The sequence below is a fragment of the Salvia hispanica genome, chromosome 3, assembly GCF_029641045.1.
Source record: "Salvia hispanica isolate PSC_SH4W2 chromosome 3, Shi_PSC_v1, whole genome shotgun sequence".
Classification (NCBI taxonomy): domain Eukaryota; kingdom Viridiplantae; phylum Streptophyta; class Magnoliopsida; order Lamiales; family Lamiaceae; genus Salvia; species Salvia hispanica.
In genome coordinates, this window is record NC_142694.1 from 4,749,643 (window position 1) to 4,769,211 (window position 19,569).

Consider the following 19,569-nt stretch of genomic DNA (forward strand, 5'->3'; position numbering starts at 1 on the left):
CATGTTGGTTATATTAAAAACTTGTCTTGGCTGAGTATGTTCTGTGATCTGTTCAAGTATTTCTTTGATGACCTGTCATTTGGTGTAGAATGTAGAATACGGCCCAAGCTTTGACAATCTAGGCTGTCAGTAGCAAGCTTTGGATTTAACACTTGTATTTATGTTCCATAAAGTTTGGTTGTGGTTTATAAGTATCTAGATGTGCAGAAGTTTATGACCTTTTGTTGTAAGATTGCAAAATTGTTCTTATTCCTATAAGGTTGTGCAACGGTTCCTGTCTCCCTTAGCTAAATGCTCTCGCAACTTTTTCCTCTTTCTCTTTACTGAGAATTGCTTTTTTCTTAAACTTTGTGCTACTCCATAATCAAATCTCAATTGTTTTAAAGTATTTCTCATTTCTTAAAATGATGCCATGTGAAAACTCTCTATTATGTGTATTAAAACATCTTTACAAAACAATAATATGTTAGTAAGTACTAGCGCCCGAGTATCTTCTCAAGAAATTTACCCGCTTCATGCAACAATATTTGAGTTTCATATTAAAAGAGGTATGTGATCAGAGGATTTTTAACAAAACAATATTTCTTTTCAAGTAATATTTAATTATTTGTATTTCGAGAAGTAGCTAACAAATCAAATCTTGTGCATTAATCAAATCCTTTCGTTCCTATATACTGGAAACAAAAAACAATATCAAAAATTTGGCGCTCTTCTTTCCCTCCTTATTTCTGATGGCGGATCCCTCTAAACCTAAATGATTGAATCTGATATCAAAAATTTGGCGCTCTTTTTTCCCTCCTTATTATGGCGGCTCCCTCTAAACCTAAATGATTGAATCTGTTTATTTCCTATATATACTCTACGTGGGAGAAACAAAAAAGAACATCGCATTTCACTCTCCTTCCCCTCCTCCTTATTTCTCAAGCGGCTTCGTTCTTGTGCACGATTCTTCGAAAGGTAAACAAACTTCTGTTACTGGCATTAGGCACTCTATTAAATCTTACTATTAGGCTCTCTATTAAATCCTACTAAATCTTCACGTGTTGTGTTTTTTCACTATATGTGTGTGATTGTCATGGCCAAACATGATGTAGTTGTTTTTTCTAGGCCACATGGCTGATTTCCGGGGTAGCAAAGCAATCGTGGGCTCCTCTTCTGGTGGCCGCGGTTTGTGTTTAGATAATTCATTTTGGCCTCGTTAATTCCGCAGAATCATATGCGCTGAATTTGGTGTGTGTTTGAATGATATTACGACCAGGAACTGGCGGGGGTCTTCGACCCCAACAACCCAAAAGCGAAAGGACTCGGCGTATTTGGACTGATCGGGAGGAAGGGGTTCTACTCGCGACCTTGAAGGAGCTCGTTGCTCAGGGTTGGAAATCTGATAATGGATTTCGCGCCGGATACCTTGTTAGGCTGGAAGAGGCGCTACGCCGCGAGTTTCCGACAACTGATCTGAAGGTTAATCCCAATATCATATCGAAGGTGTCTGCATGGAAAAAGAGCTATTACTCTCTTCAACAGATCCTTAATTTAAGTGGTGTCGGTTTTAATCTGAATGAAGACCACAAAATTGACTGTGATGACCAACAGTGGGCAGAAATTGTGAAGGTATGCCTGTGTATAGAAACTGAATTGTGTAGCAATTATCTATAGTACGTGGCTTGATTAATTTTCTTTTATTTGAGAAGGGAAAGAAGTAAACATAAATTTTGCCAATTTTTATTCACCATGACTAGGACGTGGCTTGATTAATTTTCTTTTCCCCGAGAAAAAGTAATTTATCATTCTCAAATCTTCTTTACTTAGTTTTATTGCTGATAAAACTTTTTCTTTAGTGATTGTGAAGGTTTGATAATTGATGCTAAATTTTCTTAATTTATTTTTTTGCAGAAAGATGGAAATGCAAAGTTCATGCGTGCCAAATCATGGCCCTACTTTGACGACTGGAAGGAGATTTTTGGTAAGGATCGAGCCAACGGGGAAGGCGCGGAGGACATAATGGATGCAGTAAACAACATATGCTCACAAGAGAACCTCAGGGGGCTTGGCGAAGGTAATAACTATAATGCAGGCTTCGGAGATTTCTTCATGCCCAACCAAGTGCACGACCAGTAGTCCCCTATTGCTGACTCAGAAGGTGTATTTTATGACGTGGGTGAAACAATAACGCAGAATACATCGACAAAGACAAAGAAGCGCAAGGCTCTGGGAGAAATGGATGATGGTCTCGTTGATATGCTTGGAAAAATGCACGATGCTACCAATGATCGTCTTCAATGCGTGGCTTCTCGTATCGGATATGAGTTTGACCTCACCAAAGCTCGAAAAGAAGTGTTCGATCTTGTTGAAGTTGTGCCGGGCCTAACAATTAGGCAACAGTTTGCCGTGTGTGGCTTTATTCTGGATAAGGTGGAACGCCTCGACTTTTTCATGGGGCTACGTGAGATAGCAAAGAAGGATTATGTGCAAATGGTGTTGGAGCAGCTCTCGCCAAAATGATTTCATGTTTTTTATTGGAGAAATAATAGACTAAGAAGCCTTTTTTTAAGATGTTTTGAATTTAGTAATGTGTTTTGAACCAATTTCAATTTTTGCATATGGTGAACCTTTTTTTGTGATGTTTTTTTGAACTTGGAAACGTATTTTGAATCATTATCTATTTTGTGTTTGCTTATTTTTCCTTACCATTCATACATTCTTCTTTATATCATTTTCTTTCAGTAAATCCAATAGTTGTACGTGATTGGGTAGTGTTTTTGTGCAAGTTATGGTGAATTGCAGTTAATTGAAAATTTTATGTATAGCTAATAGAAGAAAAATATTATCTCTTCTAGAGAAGAAAAATTATGAAATTCTTTTCATATATAAAGAGGATAAAATCTTCATCATGTCTCCAAGTGATGATGTGTGATGATTGTGCATTGGTCATGGATGTATTCTTTGCCTGCAACAAAACTGAATAGCTTGCAGCCAACTACCTACGCATGAGTTTGATGACTGAAATTTTGTTGATTTCTTCTTATTTTTGTCTTCTTTGCTAGCTAGTCGGTTTTCATTTTCCCCACATCATTTATAACTTTTGAACATTTATTCCAATTCTCTGTTGCCTTTACTGTATAATCAACATTTGGAGATTTTTACTGAATATTAGTAACATCAAGGCTTTTGATTCTTAGTAAAACAGAGATTTTTCTGAGAGCAGAGCTCTTAGGTAAACCTCACCCTAGCATTTAAGGTAAAACTCACCCTACCATCAGGCAAACACACAAGACAGCAACGACCAATCATTAAAAGCAAAAATAACCATTAGCTACATTGCCAAAAAAGAGAAATAATAACCATCATGCATATCATGTTCAACTTGTTCACCAAAACATAAATATAAAAAAGGAGAAATAATAATACTAGATACCAGTTCCACTACCTATTGCAAATCTAAATAATTCAAGCACAATAGCTATGAAAATTAGAACTAGTTGGACTTCAAATTTTTTCTAGAGTCATTGCACCATGATTGTGCAGCCTTGCTCACACACTAAAGACATTTTCCCCTCCGCAACTGCAATCCAGCACCAACATAGGGTCATCATGCTCCAGCACCTTGTCTCTACATATGAAATGAATATTATTTTAAAAGAAAGACACGTCAAAAATTAAAACAGAAACATAATTTAGTGGAAAAATTTGTAAAACACATGCATAAAATTTTAATGCAATAATACGCATTGCAATTGCACACACCTGGTCCCACATGACTTGCGCCATTTCTTCACGTTTTTGGTTCCACTCCGTTGAAGGTTCTACACCATCCACAAATTCTATCCCTTCGTCATCATGTTCAGCATCCTCATCATCTTCAACACCATCTATTTCTTGCTCTATTGGATCAGATGTCATCTCAGAACGAATAAAATTATGAAGCAAAAAACAGGCCATAATTAATCGAATTTGGACTTTAACCGGGTAGAATGCTGCACGCAGAATTGCCCAACGCATTTTTAGTACAACAAAGGCTCTCTCAATCACATTACGTGCTCTGGTGTGTCTCATGTTAAAAATTTCCTTTGGGTTCTGAGGCATTTCTGCAATAGGGCCCCAATCCTTTAAATGGTAACGTACAGCTTTGTATGGAGTCAAGAATCCATCGCAGTTTGCGTACCCATTGTCGCACAAGTAATAATTCCCTATGTTCATGCCATAAAATAAAACAAAATTCACAAGTGACCAAATATTTAAAAAAATGATGTCAGCCGACAATGTGTGGAGCACTAGGTGTGTGATATGTTAAATTACCTCTTGGTACTCGCAATCCATGAACCCGATTGACTGCGTCACGAATAGGGGTGGTTCGGTACGGTATACCGTACCGGGAGTGTCATACCGTATACCGTACCGAAAGTTACGGTATGAAAAAAACCATACCGATACCGTACCGTAAGTTTCGATATACCGAAGTTCGGTATACCGGAAATTCGGTATGGCAGTTTTCCATACCGTTACCATACCGAGTTATCGGTATACCGTACCGCATTTCGGTATACCGTACTTTTGCAGTATACCGAACTGCGATATGGCATTCCGATATACCGTTATACCGTTATACCATTATACCGTGAAAAAATCTATTATATCCAAAATATTTTTAAAAAAATCTAGTTTTCAACTACTTCAAAAAATAGGGTTCCCAATTTTGATTCTTTTATTTTTTGTATAATAAAAATTCTTATTTTTTAAAATTTAGTTTAAATATAACATATATAAATATATATTTATATGTTATATATATCAATCGGTATACTGGTATATCACGGTATACCGAAGCATCGGTATATACCGAATCTTCGGTATACCGGTATATACCGCGGTATGGGAAATCTTATACCGTTACCGTACCGATCTCTATCGGTAAGGTATCATACCGTACCGAAAGCTACGGTATACCGAAAAAATGGTATTTTTGGTATTTTTTCGGTACGGTAAGTCCGGTATTCTGGTATTTCGGTATAATTCCCCAGCCCTAGTCACGAAGTACTCTAGAATCTGCAGCCGAGCCTTCCCATCCCGGTAAAACATAAACAAACCACATATATCGATCACACACAGCCAATGTGTTTGTCGATATTTGTCCCTTCCGTGTCCGATACCTTGGCTTGTCTGCATTAGGCACAAGCATGTTGATATACGTCCCATCAAGGGCTCCCAGACAACCCTATAATTTTCGACAACAAAGTGAGCAGCATTGAATTGGTTTAACGAGTGCTAGAATCAACATATATAAAGTTACCTTAAACCACTTCCATCGTGGATCAAGGCAATCGTCGGTTATTGGGTCAGGCTTCACCAAAAAAAGGGTTTGCATCTTTAAAATCGCATGTAGAACACGATGTACATAGTGAGATATTGTCTGTCCCGATCTCAAAAAATCAAATTTAACAATCCTATTCTTTTTATGGTGTGCTAAGATACTTAAGAATATAGCTACTTGCTCCTCCACAACAACATATTTCCCATCCGTAAGACCTCCTATATGTCTAAGTAACTGACATAACCTCCCAAATGTATTACGGTCCATTCGGAGGTTGTTCACACAATCGACATCTGTGGCTCCTACTAACCTATCCATGTGATTAACTTGATTTGGCATCCGACTTATTATGGTGAATGGTTGTCTAGCCGCTGCTCGTCGACTACGCGCTCTGCTACGAGTCCTTGCAGCTATTAGGTAAAGAATACACATTGTTTCGAACCTGTAGTTGTGCATAATGTCCTCAAGTATTAAGGCAATTGATGCATCAGATAATTTACGAGTCTCCATAACACTGTGATCTTGTGATCTGATAAAAAATAATAATAATATGATTATATATTAGACAACAATTCAGTTACAAATGATTCAAACACCTAAACATATAAGGCAAACCTTGACAAAATTTACAAACAATCCAATAATCTGTCAAATAAAATCTTGTGTTCTATGCTGGATGTGGCCAGATAAATTCACTGTAAAAAGCTTTATTTTTGGCTAAAATCAGGAGGCAGAATATGGAATTGTGGCCAGAACAATTCAATCACACGATTTATATCTATTCAATTGGGGACAGATAAATTCAATCACAATAGAAAACAAATATATTTGAAACTCATCAATTACATTGAATTGGGGGTAGAAACATTCAATCACAATCGACAAATTGATAACTCACCAAGAATTTCATGGTGAAAAAGTTCATAGAAAAATAGAGAAAGAACGGAAAAGGAAGAACTGAGCAGTTGAATTGGGGGTAGAAAAATTCAATCGAAACTGACAACAAATTGATAACTCACAAAGAATTTAATGGTGAAAAAGATCATAGAAAAATAGAGAAAAAACGGAAAAGGAATACCTGACCAGAAGAAATCCTTGCAGATGAAATTCTAATCAAATCGATGCCCTAGCGTCAACCATGGAGGATTGTTGTGAATGGAAGAGAAGAAATTCTAATCAAATCGATGCCCTAGCGTCAACCATGGAGGATTGTTGTGAATGGAGGATTGCCCTAGCGTAGAGATTTGTTGTGAATAGAAGATTGACGGTAGAAGGGTACAGAGGAGATTTTTTATTTTATCTGGATCCATGAATTGAGGTAGGAATAGTATCCCACCAAATTGGTGAGATACGTATCTGCACATTTTGAGGCTGTATCTGCCGGACCAAGATGGGCCATAGTCAATTACACGGGCTTTGGGATAGTGTAAATAGGATACCAAACATTTAGAAATGAATGGATATATATCTATAAGTAGTACTGTATTATTTAGAAAATAAAATTACGAATATATGAAATAATAAATTCAAATAAACAAGTAAATGAATAAACAAAGTGCATAATTTTTCATTTTATAGTTGTACTTTAAAACAAATTCAATCGCAACCAACCATTGTATTAATGTTCAATTGGTGACAAACGTATATTATGGAGTAGTAAATTCAATTGATATTGCTATGTTTTATTTTATTAGTAGTACATTATTTGGAACGAAGAATAATATGGTAAATACTAGTTTTAATTTAAATAGAAGAGATAACGTGGAATTTTAATTGTCATTTAAAATAAAACCTAAATTAATACTCTAGTATAAAATGCGTACACTACAGTTTAGTATCCATTTCCATTTAAAAATAAATGAAAGTTTAAGCACTAATTTGCTAGTATTGATATAATTTTGGTAACCATTTAGTTAACCAGGATTGTGGATTTAACCTAATCCCAAAAGTCTCCCTCTCTATTTTCTCTCGGCGGCCACACGACAGCATTTGTCATCACTCATCAGCTATTCTGTCTTATTTTATCAAAGTAGAGTAGAGATTAAAATTCAATTGACGCTGCTATTTTTTTATCTGCAGAATTAATGGTGTCCGGTGGCAAACCGCCTCTCCCCCCTTCCGATCGGAGGCGGTATGCTAGAAAGATAGATCCCGCTGTGACTGCGTTGCTAGCGTACATGGAAATTGAGTACAAGATGAAGCCAAAGTGGTGCCATAAATTTACAAAGGCTCTGGCAAAACATGTGTTTGACAAACTTCAATCTCTCTCATCCAACGACAACCAGAAGAAGAAGAAGAAGAAGAAGCCAAACCTAAATTATGTTACTGTGGCTCAATTTACTTTAAACAAAACTGGATCTAAGGCATTCAGCAACCCTCCTCTCCGAAGTTATTCTCTTCTTTTCTTTAAGAAACATCGACGTGGATCCAACACGCCAAATCCTAAGAAAGAAGCACCCTCCCTCCCAATTAAGCCAAAGCCCCTCCCAAGCTATAAAATATGTGCATTTACATGCTACTTCATTGGCATCAAATGTCCAGAAGGAGTTCAACCTACATGGTCACTGGTCAAAACATTTTAATCATGGCCTCATTCAATTAGCGCTGGACAAGCTTCGATCCACTACCCCTGTTGATGCTGATCATGATGATGGGACTGCCAGCCCCTCCAACAAACACAATTGTTAGTAGTACTAGTTATTGCGATTGTCAAAGTTCTAACAATATTGGTAATCTTAATTCCCTATTAGTAATATAACTATATTATGGTTGGTGGGAACATTTTCATTTCTCTTGATGGTCGGGTTCGCTTTAGTTAGTTTTGATGAGGAATCTTGATTTCACTCTACTTGCTATGTTATGAATACAGAGAATGGCAATTGCTACTACTTTAGTTGTTGCTCTGCCTGCCTATCCATTTGCTGGGATGCAAATGGAGGAAACTACCCAATGTCTGTTATGTAGTTTCCATGTCACATGGAAACTACAAAAATTTGGGTTTGTGTCACTTTTGATTGTAAAATGAGTTGATTTTCGAGCCTTTGATGGTTATACAGATTCACACCATATACAGATCCAACCTCACTTTTAAGTTGTAATAGTACAAGTCAAAGACATAGTATTTTTTTTTCCTTAGTGTAGTGATTCTTCTTTTAACTAGTTTACATACATAGAATCTTCTTATTTGCTCTGTAACTGACTTAGATAATCGTTCATCAAGATTGAGGACCATTTAATTATGATTATGATTATGATTATGTTAGGCCATCCACAATGGGACGCCCTATGCACCGCCACGTCAGCATTTTATCCTCCTTCTATTCCACCTGCAGTGGGGCGGACTATAGCCCGCCCTAAGCGACGCCCTAAGCATTTTTCTATTACTTGAATATTTAAATACTTCAAAATTTGGAAAACTAATTTCATTTCATTAAAATTCAAACATTACAATACGAAATAAAAAAACTACAATTTCTCAACGGCGGCGGTTGCGGGTCCAAACTTCTTCAATCATGTCGATCATGAGCTGAGTATGGTCTTGTTGGTTGCGTATTGAGGCCTGTCGCTGTAGAACCGCACCGAAGCCAGTCGGTAATCCTCGAGTGACCGGCGAGGTCGCCGTGCTGGAGCTAGATCCGGCTTCATCATCCACCCAATTGGTGACATGGCCACGTTCTTGTTCGACTATCATGTTATGCATGATGATGCACGCATACATGACGTCGGCGATGACGTCCTTGTACCAGAAACGCGCCGGACCTTTCACGATTGCCCACCGCGATTGGAGCACCCCAAAAGTCCGCTCCACATCCTTCCGCGCGGACTCCTGCTTTGCCGCAAACAAGACTCTCCTCTCACCAATTGGGCAGCTGATCGTCTTCAAAAAAACAGGCCACCTAGGGTATATGTCATCGGCCAAGTAGTACCCCATATGATGTGTGCGGCCGTTGGCAGTGAACTGAATGGCCGGACCGCAACCCCTGCACTGATCGGCGAATAGGGTGGACGAGTTGAGGACGTTGATGTCGTTGTTCGACCCGGCTACACCAAAGTAGGCATGCCAGATCCAGAGGCGGTGGTCAGCGACGGCTTCTAGGATCATCGGCGGGTGGCTGCCCTTGTAGCCGCTGATAAATTGACCTCTCCAGGCCGTCGGACAGTTCTTCCACTGCCAGTGCATACAGTCGATGCTCCCTAGCATCCCAGGGAAGCCGTGCACCGTCTCGTGCATCCGCATCAGGCTCTGGCAATCGTCAGCAGTCGGGCGTCGCAAATATGTGTCGCCAAAAGCCTCCACAACTAACTTACAAAATTTCTCCAGACATTCGCGGTCAGTTGTATCCCCGACGTGAAGGTACTCGTCGAACATATCCGCTGTTGTGTCGTAGGCCAACTGGCGGATCGCAACCGTGCACTTCTGCAACGGCGTAAGTCCGGGTCTGCCGATCCCGTCTTCCCGATACTGGAAGTACTCATCACGCCCTCCAACGTGTGCACAATGCGAAGAAAAAGATCTCGGCTCATTCTAAAACGACGGTGAAAAACATTCGGCCCCACCTTGGATTCTCGGCAAAATAATCTGTGAACAGACGTTCGTGTGCTACGTCGTGCTCGCGGGGGGCAAACGTCCGACGTCGTATCGGGCGAGGGACCCGCACCTCCGCCGCCGCCGCCGCCTGCTCCCGCTGCATTTGTGCCAAGCATTCCGCCTTGGCTTCATTAACGGCATCAAACAAGGCTCGAGTCAAGGCCCGTCTGCAGCCATCCGATGTACTCAAATCGTAGTCGTCGGGATTCATTTTTGAGTCGATGAGAGAGAATAATTGAAGAGAAATTGAAGAGATGTGAAATTGGTGTGTGTGAAATGGTAGTGAATAGTAGTGTTTAAATAAGAAAAAAAAATTGAATTTTTAAAAAAAAAAAAAAAGAAATGCGCGCCCATCGTCCGCGTCATCCACAGTGGCGGACGATGCAACGGACGATGGGTATCCTCCGCGCATCATCCGCGGACGATCTATCGGGCGCGGACGATGGTTAACCCATCGTTCGCCCCATTGCGGATGCCCTTAGTTATTCAAGTTCAGTTTGAGCTAGGAGCTACATGGTAAAAATATTGATGGACCTTGAAAAGCAATTTTCCATAAAAATTACCGATTCACAAAATATGGAGCTATAATCATCATACATACTGCATTTACATAATTAGGGTAGCTACAAATCAAAATTTTACACAGGTTAGTTATGACTAGTAATGTATATTGTATAGCCTCCATTATCAGGGTCTACTACACTCACATTAATTATATGAGGCCGGATAATCCAAACAGAGTGACAGCCATTGATATTATAAGAATCTTTATCGTGGTAGTTGATATACTCGGGCAGTGGATCCTCATCATTGACATTCTCTGGGGTTGTAAACTTGTTTACCAAGAACCATGAAATATCAAGTTAAAGAGAAAATCCAAATTTAGCGGAAGAGAAATAAATCATGTAAAGGGTCTTGGACTCTTGTGTGACAAAACATGTTGGAGCAGCGCAGAATGTTATTACTTGAAAATGTGCAGTAATTACCTAGCAAATGTAAGTTAAGACAGTGGCAGCACTTACCAAATTTAGTTCTCTGCATTGTTAGGACTCGTTTGATTAAAAAAGATGGGATATAAGAAGATATGTAAAACAAGATAAGAAATACGGGTTTCATGTCAAGATATGCAAATATATGATTTTTTTCCGTTATTGTTCGATAGAAAAGAAATTGTCTAAAATTGTATTTATATTAAATAACATGGCTTAACTTACAAATTGGTGGGATACATAAACATGATTAATGTTATAATTTTGGTAAGATTGGTTAGGGCCCTTGTCTTATATTAGACTTTGAGTTAAGCTTAAATATGATATCATAATTCTCTATCTTGGTATTACTAACTTATCAAACACGCCCTTAATGGACAATGGTGCATGAGATTCTCAGTCAAAATACCAAAATTAAAAGTTACTGTATATCATATCAAACTTGTTATCAGTTACAATCTCTGTGTAAAAGAAAAATAGAGGAGATCCAATTAAATACTAATGCAAAGCATATCATTTCTTTTATACTACTACCATTTTGGCTAGTCTTACAAAATTAGCCTCATTCTATTTTTGGTAAGTTTTTTCTATGCTTATAATTATCTGTTAACAATACTTTAATCATTTTTTCTTTCTACCTCTTTTCTACTTAACCAATTTTGCATTAAAATTTCTACCTCTTTTTCCAAAATCCCTATTTTTATGGGATTGAGAGATTCTCATGAAGATATTGGGTAGGATTTACTTGTCTTCTTTTCCTTTCTATTCATTAATATCATTATTCATTTATTCTGGAAATCAACTTCCCATGAATCACCAGTTAGGTCTTTATTTCCCATTAGAAAAAGAGGCAGTAAAAGCATAGTCAGGGCAATATTTCTCATATCCTTTGCAGCTGTTGGAAATCAATCAGAGATGAAAACCTTATTTTTTTGTGATTCGAGATTCTACAGTATTGAATGAGCTCGATTTATGAAAATATTGCCATATATATGACATAAAAAAGAATAATGCTTCTGCTATGCTTTTATTATGGGGCTTCTGAATTCATTTTTATGCAAAAAGGCTTCCAAATCGATTCTGAAGATCTTTTAATAAAAGGTGCATGATAAAAATGTTTTTAAATTGATATATAATGCAAATTACATTGAAAACGACCGAGCTTTTACTATACTATTCAAAGCTTAACCATTATAGTTATTAGATAATTTACTACTACTAATATATTTCTCCAACATAAGTGCATAAATGTTGGTCGTTTCTTATTTTTTACATTTCGGTTTTCAGAATATATATTTTTTTGTTAAAAATAACAACATACCGATACTATAATAAAAAATACTACTCCTATTCCTATATGGGAGTACTAGGAGTAGTATTTTATTTTGAACATAAAGTTATAGGTAAAATATTCAATCTTCTTAGATATAGAAACTACTCCTATTAAAAATACGAAGTCAGTATTCAGTAATATGGCAACCAACTTAAGATGTAGGTGGCAAAATTAATGAGAGAGAAACATCTGCCAAACTGATGTTGCAAACATCTGAATCAAAATTATATGATCCAATTGAAAAAAATTAGCTTTAGTCTAGGTTACTTACCTTCGATTGCTACGAACTGGTCCATCCCCCACCATCTCATGATTCTCTTCCATAGTCTATTGTTGCTTAGGATATTACCACTATTTTCTGTATTTCCAACAAGATTGGTGTTTTTCATTTCCATGAAAAACATCAAGTAGTAGTAGTTGTTTTTTTTTTTTTGTCATTTTCTTAGTTTGCTAAAATCCTCAACTTTATATTCTTATCATTGTTAAAACTTAAAATGATGAGGCGGCTGTATTACTTTAAATTGGTTGAAGCGGCTGTTGTTCAAATTAAGTCGGCAACAAGTTATCTAAATTTATCTAAATTTTCAATCTTGCACGATTACTTATAAAAATATATAGATGCTTCACTTTTCACTCATATATCTATGTATAGCAATATCATGGAGTATCATTTTATATGGAGGACAACCATAAATTGAACAAATTAATAAAACCTTATGTAATTAATACCAAATCATCGAAATTAATGCATCTAAATAATATAACGTACCAATTTTTTTAATGACTAATATACTCTTTAATGGAGTACTATAAATGTACTTATATAAGTACTACAATATTGCATTTTTATCCAATCAAAAACTGATATTTTTAGTATAGTGTGTTAATTGGTTAGAAAAGTTAGCACATTAAATAGTATTACATTAAAATATTCTAAAAGAAATGAGCAACGGTGAAAAATAGTACTCCTAGCTAGTACTCAAATTTTAAGTTCCCAGAATAAAGTTAGGGAAAAGCTACGTGGCCACATTATGGCTGACCATAAAATGGCATTTTAGTAAATTAAGATCTCATAGATATTAATTATTTAAATATCTCATTTAATGCTCAATTAACTTTACACTATTACCCTTTTTGTTTAATTGTAGTTATTTTTTTTATTCCGTTTCTCTAATACAGTTCTAACCTTTCTTTTATTTACGTAGGTTTATTTATTTTTTGTTTTCAGCAATTATTATAATATAATTTCATAAATCAATAATTATTATTTTATATACTATGATATAGTGGTGTTTGCATAATTATATGTTTCTGTATTTTAACACAGTATGCCACTTAGTTTCGAACTTTTACTTTAGAAATTATTAAATCTTTAAAGTAGAGTAACATTTCTAAAAATATGAAATTTCCTATTTTCCGTAAATCTCCATCATCTCTCACTCTTTTACAAAACTCAAAATCCTTGCCACATTGCACTAGTTTATTAACGTATGAGCCTACAATATACTAATGAATTTAAAAATAATTAATAATATCAAAATATAGCGTTATACTCCATAATATTTATTAATCAATATAATTTTCAATTGTAATGAGTGATATAATCTAATAATAATAGCAATTAATATTACTATTATTATTATTATTATTAATATTAATATATATATATTACAATATGCCATATAATATTAAGAGTTATTATTGCTTTGTATTATTGCTACTATTTCACAACTTAATAATTTGTTACTATTACCATTATAATATAGTATAAGGTACTAGTTTAGTACTTTTACTTATTACTTTATTTTGTACGTATGATGTTATAAATAAGTAGTGATAATATAACCTAGCGACCAAAAACATCTTTCCTATATTCTTGCACCATAGGGATCTCATACATATGCAAAGTGCATAATTTTTTTTTATCATAAAAATGTAGTAATTGCAAATTTGATATATATTCAACAACATCTAACCATCTTAATATTTAATTTTTAAATGAATATTATAGTAAACTCAATTAATAAATGGTTCAATAAAAATAATTACTAATACGAAAAAATAGCTATACTTTGTAATATTATAGTATATATTTTCATAATTTATGTAAGTCTTAATGAATAAAGTAATAGCTAGAAACAATGTAATAAATTAATATTTTAATCAATGTTTAAGTAATTATACAACCGATTTAGTTTAGATATAATTACCGATAAGAAAAAGTAGAATTTTAATTTATCTACAAATTAATCAATTTAGGACTCAACTTAATTTAGAGATTAACGAGATCTATAATTCTAAGAATTGAATTAAAGGTGAATTGAAATATTCAATTTATCAAATTTGAAAGTAAAATCAATTGAACCATTAGTTGAATTTGAGATAGATTAAAGTAATATTTGTTGAATTATATATAGGGATATTGGCATGTAATATCATGAAATTTTCAAAAAGTTGGGTTTTTCCCACGAACTTTAAAATTGACAAATAATATCACGAACTTTACCCCTGGTTTGTTTTTTCCCACCAATGAAAAAAATCCCACAAATAATATTATGATATGAATTTGTTTTCGTATTTTCTCGACAAAAATTTTGAGAACTTCATGTTTTTCAATCTTTGAAGATAGTTTTTCTTGAAGCACACCCTACAAAATTGTTCTTCAATCTATTAAAATAACATGAATTTTTTCATTCGTGGGAAAAAACAAACCGTGGGTAAAGTTCGTGATATTATTTGTCAATTTTAAAATTCGTGGAAAAAATCCAACTTTTTGAAAGTTTCATGATATTACATGCCAATATCCCTTATATATATTAGAATCATATTTTATAAATCAATATGGAATCAAACTATAATATGGTTAATCATTAAAATTTTAACAAAAAAAGAAAATGAAACCGATGCAATTTTACGAACTATGCGGTATAATAAATTAAAAATATATATACAACGACAATGTTTACTTATATTTGCATAAAAGATAGTAGGAGTTGTATATTTTAAGTGAAGGGCACAATAGTCTCAATATATTTACTATTTTTGAGGTGTATCGATTTTGTTGAATTAGCATTAATTACATAATTTTTTATTAATATTTTAAATTTATGGCTGGCCACATTATGGCCATTTAGCATCATTCATAAAGTTAATTGTGTGAGCATAATTAGTAAACGTGTTGAAGAATGAAGATTAAACTCTGTTCCAGGATTTATGGGTTAGTTTAGGAATAAAAGTTGCTTCAAAAATTTGTTTCTTGGATTTACTACTCTTTTTTGGTACTCCACATAAAAGCTGATTATTAGTAAAGTTAATTGTGGATCAACAATCTGTACAGTTAGCTAGAAGTAGATCGATCCAACCTTCTTTTCGTACATCTTTGCCCATTCCCAAGGTTTTGTTGCTTTCATTATATGCTCTCCTTTTCAGAGGAAGATCAATACACTTTGCTGCCAAGGATTTGGTAAAAAGAAGAGTTGAGTTAATGAAAGAGCATAGATATAGATGTACCATGTTAAGACAGAGAATAGAATGTGCCTTTATTTATAGTACTCCCTATGCTATTACTACTATACAACCAAAATAATGCAAACAAATCACTCTATCTGCTATGCTTTTAGTATGACCAATTATTTCAAAGATCTTGGAAATTATCTGCCTCTCCTAGTTAATAAGTTAATTGAAGTATTCTTTGGACGAATCCATGCTCCAAGTACTCACTCCGTCCACGAATTCCACGAAAGTCCCGTTTTTTCATTTTAGTCCGTCCGCGAATAAGAGTCCCGGTCACTTTTACTATAAATGGTAATAGAGTCTCACCTTCCACTAACTCATTTCACTCACATTTCATTTAAAACTAATATATACAAGTGGAATTCCTATTCCACTAACCTTTTTCCATTCACTTTTTTTTAACATTTCTTAAAATCCGTGCCGCCTATGAATGAGACTCCGAATGACGGACGGAGAGAGTAGTAATACTCCTATTAAACAATGAAGAGTACAATAGTTATTTGTAGGCAGTTGGTGTTGTTTGATGTGGGAAGCTTAGAATTAAAGTACAATGGGCCCCTCATAATTGATAAAGTACGCAAAACTAACGTTCAGTGTAAAATACCACTGTTTTGACTTGTCCTTTATGAGTAGACTAAAAAAGCCCCCAATGTGTAGAAGTAGAACCCGTAGAAGTGAAAATGGGGGGGATATAACGGTAATCTTATTTCGACTGAATTAATGTCCAGCCGTCACACATATGAACAACACAACCGGCTTCTGTTTCTAGGGCTGCAATACTTATGTCTTACACACACACACTGTGAACAGACAATGATGTTGATGGCACAGTAGCTAATGTTTAACAAATCAGATTCCAAATCTTTATACGCAGAGATCATTTAATTGGGCACATGAATTCCCTTTCTAATTCTAATGGAGTATCTCTAAACTGATTTCTTAAAACCATGAAATCTGACAAATATACCTATATATATGAATCCTCTTTATTGGTCATTAGAAATGACAGAAAGCAATCTTCCCCTCCCCACCTCTCTCTCTCTGTCTCTCTCTCATGTAGTATACTCATATTTCCAATGAGAGATGAAAAAAAGAAAAACCCTATTTTGTGCATGATTCGAGCTCTTTCCAATGGGAGTAAATTGTTGAACGGCTCTAGCTTTTACAGAGTACCACAGCTTAAATACTCCTAATTAAGTCGCCAACAAATTTCCAGTCCATTATTCTTTTTCTTTTTCCTTCATTTTCTATGCATGGCCGATTTATTCTCCCAATAACTATTCAGAACAAGCAAGCAAATTAAGTGTAGTACTGTATTAATTTGCAGTAGCAGTTTAAATATTGAATATGGCTAGTTCAATTTAAAAGGTGTTAGTTTTGTTTGAATTTTTCCAAATGTTCGGCTTGCAAGATTGTATCCAGAATTAAATATAAAGAATATTTGGTTCATAAAATTCATTTCCACAACTCAATCTTAGATGAATAATTATAGACAATTAGTCATAGCTAATCTCCTATGACTAAAATTAATAATCTCACAACTCAATCCTAAATTATATCTTTATACTAGTATTATTTTATCTAATAAACCAATTAACCACATACCACCTAAAAATACCTTGAGTACATAACTGATTGCTCTTCTATATAGCTCTATAAGTACATAATCACTAGTATTAGTATTTCTTATTTGAAATTAAATATGATGCAAGTATTTGTAGATAATTTTAGCATGTTGATTTAGGGCCGGAGAAAAATACCGAAATATCGAAATACCGGCCTTATCGTACCGAAAATATATCGAAAATACCGAATTTTCGGTATACCGTGACTTTCGGTACGGTATGATACCTTACCGAAAGATTCTGGTAAGGTAACAGTACGAATTTTCAAATACCGCGGTATACCGCTACATACCGAAATTCGGTATATACCGTAAATTAAGGTATATATCGTAAACTAAGGTATATACCGCAAAAATATAAACACAATTATATATAAAATATATTTTATATATTTTTAAATTATAAAATCTATTGTGAAATATAAATATAATTATGAGTAAATTATATTTAATTTATTTTTAAAATTATTAAATATAAATAATATTCCAAAATCTCTAATTTTCTATTTTAATTAATGTTGAAAGTCAGGTATACCGCAAAAGTAAGGTATACCGAACTTCGGTACGATATACCGAAAATGAGGTACGGTATCGGTATGGAAATTCGTCATATCGAAAATAAGGTATACCGAAGTTTGGTATACCAAAAACTTTGGTAAGGTAAATGCATGACTTTTTCACATATCGTATTCACGGTAAGGTATACGGTATGGTGGTTTTGGTAAGGTATACCGTACCTACCCACCCCTAGGTTGATTACTTAGCAACTGGACAAGTAACTACTTCCTCAGTCCCAACTTAATTGTCACCCTTTTCCATTTCAGTCCGTCCCAATTTAATTGTCACACTTTATTTTTACTACAAATAGTAAGTAGGTCTCACCTTCCACGAACTCACTTCACTCACATTCTATTATAAAACCAATATAAAAGTATAGATCTCACATTCTACTAATTTTTCCAATCAACTTTTCTTTATGTTTTTTAAAATTCTTGCCCACACCAAGAGTGACAATATTTAAGTTGGGATGGAGAGAGTGTTTAATATGTACTCCACTATATAAATGAAAGCTTTCTAGAATTAGCATAGTTCGACTTTGCAAAATGGCCAAAGATGTACTCCATAAAACCCAATATTGCCTCTATAATGTGAGGCATTTTGTTTAGTTAATTAATGCATCTAAAATTGAATACGTGACACGAGTATTACTCTTAGTTAATTAACTATTACAAATAAAAATCTCTAGAACTAAAAATCATATGAAGAAGTTATCATATTCTTTTCCAAAATTTTGAAGAAAGTCCGAAGATAAAATAAGGGTGGGGAAGAGCGTGCAAAAGATTAATTAAATTAGGGGTGCAAATTTAGTTCTTAGGTATACTCGATCCCAACTCGATACATAGAGGGTTTTGAGTACTCGAGACCCGAAATTACGGGTTTGAGTACAGGTTCGGATAGTTGATGTAAGAAAAATTGTGGTTTTCAGTACTCAAAACCCGTGTTTAGGTACCGGATTAATAACCGTTTATGGATCCGTAATCAATATTTTTATCTAGGATGGAGTCTAATTATGTAAGAATCTTAAAAAGGTATCCTAATTTCTTTGGAATTTTGACTTATGTCAAAAATTTCTTACTCTCTAATGTCTATTATTTCTACTATATGTGTATAGTATCATAGTAATAATAAAAATTTAAAGCACTGAACTTGAAGTTTAAACTTTTAACAATAGTCAATAAGTAGCATTATATTATTACTAATAACCCCTACATTCAATACAATACAATCTATATAAATAGAACAAATTTGTAATATAATTCGGATTTACGGGTACCCGCATCAGATATTAGGGCGTATTCGAATTCATAACCTAAACACTTTTATTTTGTTGGTTCAGAGCCAGACGTAGCTACCTTAAAGCAGCTGATACGACCGTAGTCCAACAAGATGATATATAGCCGAGCAACATGAAGAGACGGCCAAGTCGATGGACTCGCCACAGTGCATGAAGAGGTCTTGATGCCGGAAAACAACAAGAGGGTGGCAACCACACCGCGATAGGAAACCTAATTAAGAGAGTTAAATGAAAAAAAATGATTTATTTGGTGATTAATTAAGCCCTTTGATCCAAGCATGTGTGTCCGTCATTGCCGAGAGGATCACACATTTCCTTTTGAATTAGATTAGGATCTTTATTTTATTGCGTCTTTAATT

General features: G+C 34.8%; 1 protein-coding gene across 1 annotated transcript; it reads left to right on the plus strand.

Moving 5' to 3' along the window:
- The first annotated feature begins 1,112 nt into the window (after positions 1-1,112).
- Positions 1,113-2,502, plus strand: LOC148930001 (uncharacterized). The gene is made up of 4 exons (XM_089069048.1): positions 1,113-1,167; positions 1,259-1,611; positions 1,894-2,056; positions 2,138-2,502. The coding sequence occupies exons 1-4, from the start codon at positions 1,113-1,115 to the stop codon at positions 2,500-2,502; spliced, it is 936 nt and encodes a 311-aa protein (XP_088925174.1).
- The last annotated feature ends 17,067 nt before the right edge of the window (positions 2,503-19,569 follow it).

Excerpts from the sequence above, each read along its gene's own strand:
- LOC148930001 (XM_089069048.1), top strand. The coding sequence starts at position 1,113 with ATGGCTGATTTCCGGGGTAGCAAAGCAATCGTGGGCTCCTCTTCTGGT. Across the intron at positions 1,612-1,893 it reads AGTGGGCAGAAATTGTGAAG|AAAGATGGAAATGCAAAGTT; the intron begins GTATGCCTGTGT and ends ATTTTTTTGCAG. Across the intron at positions 2,057-2,137 it reads CCTCAGGGGGCTTGGCGAAG|AAGGTGTATTTTATGACGTG; the intron begins GTAATAACTATA and ends TTGCTGACTCAG.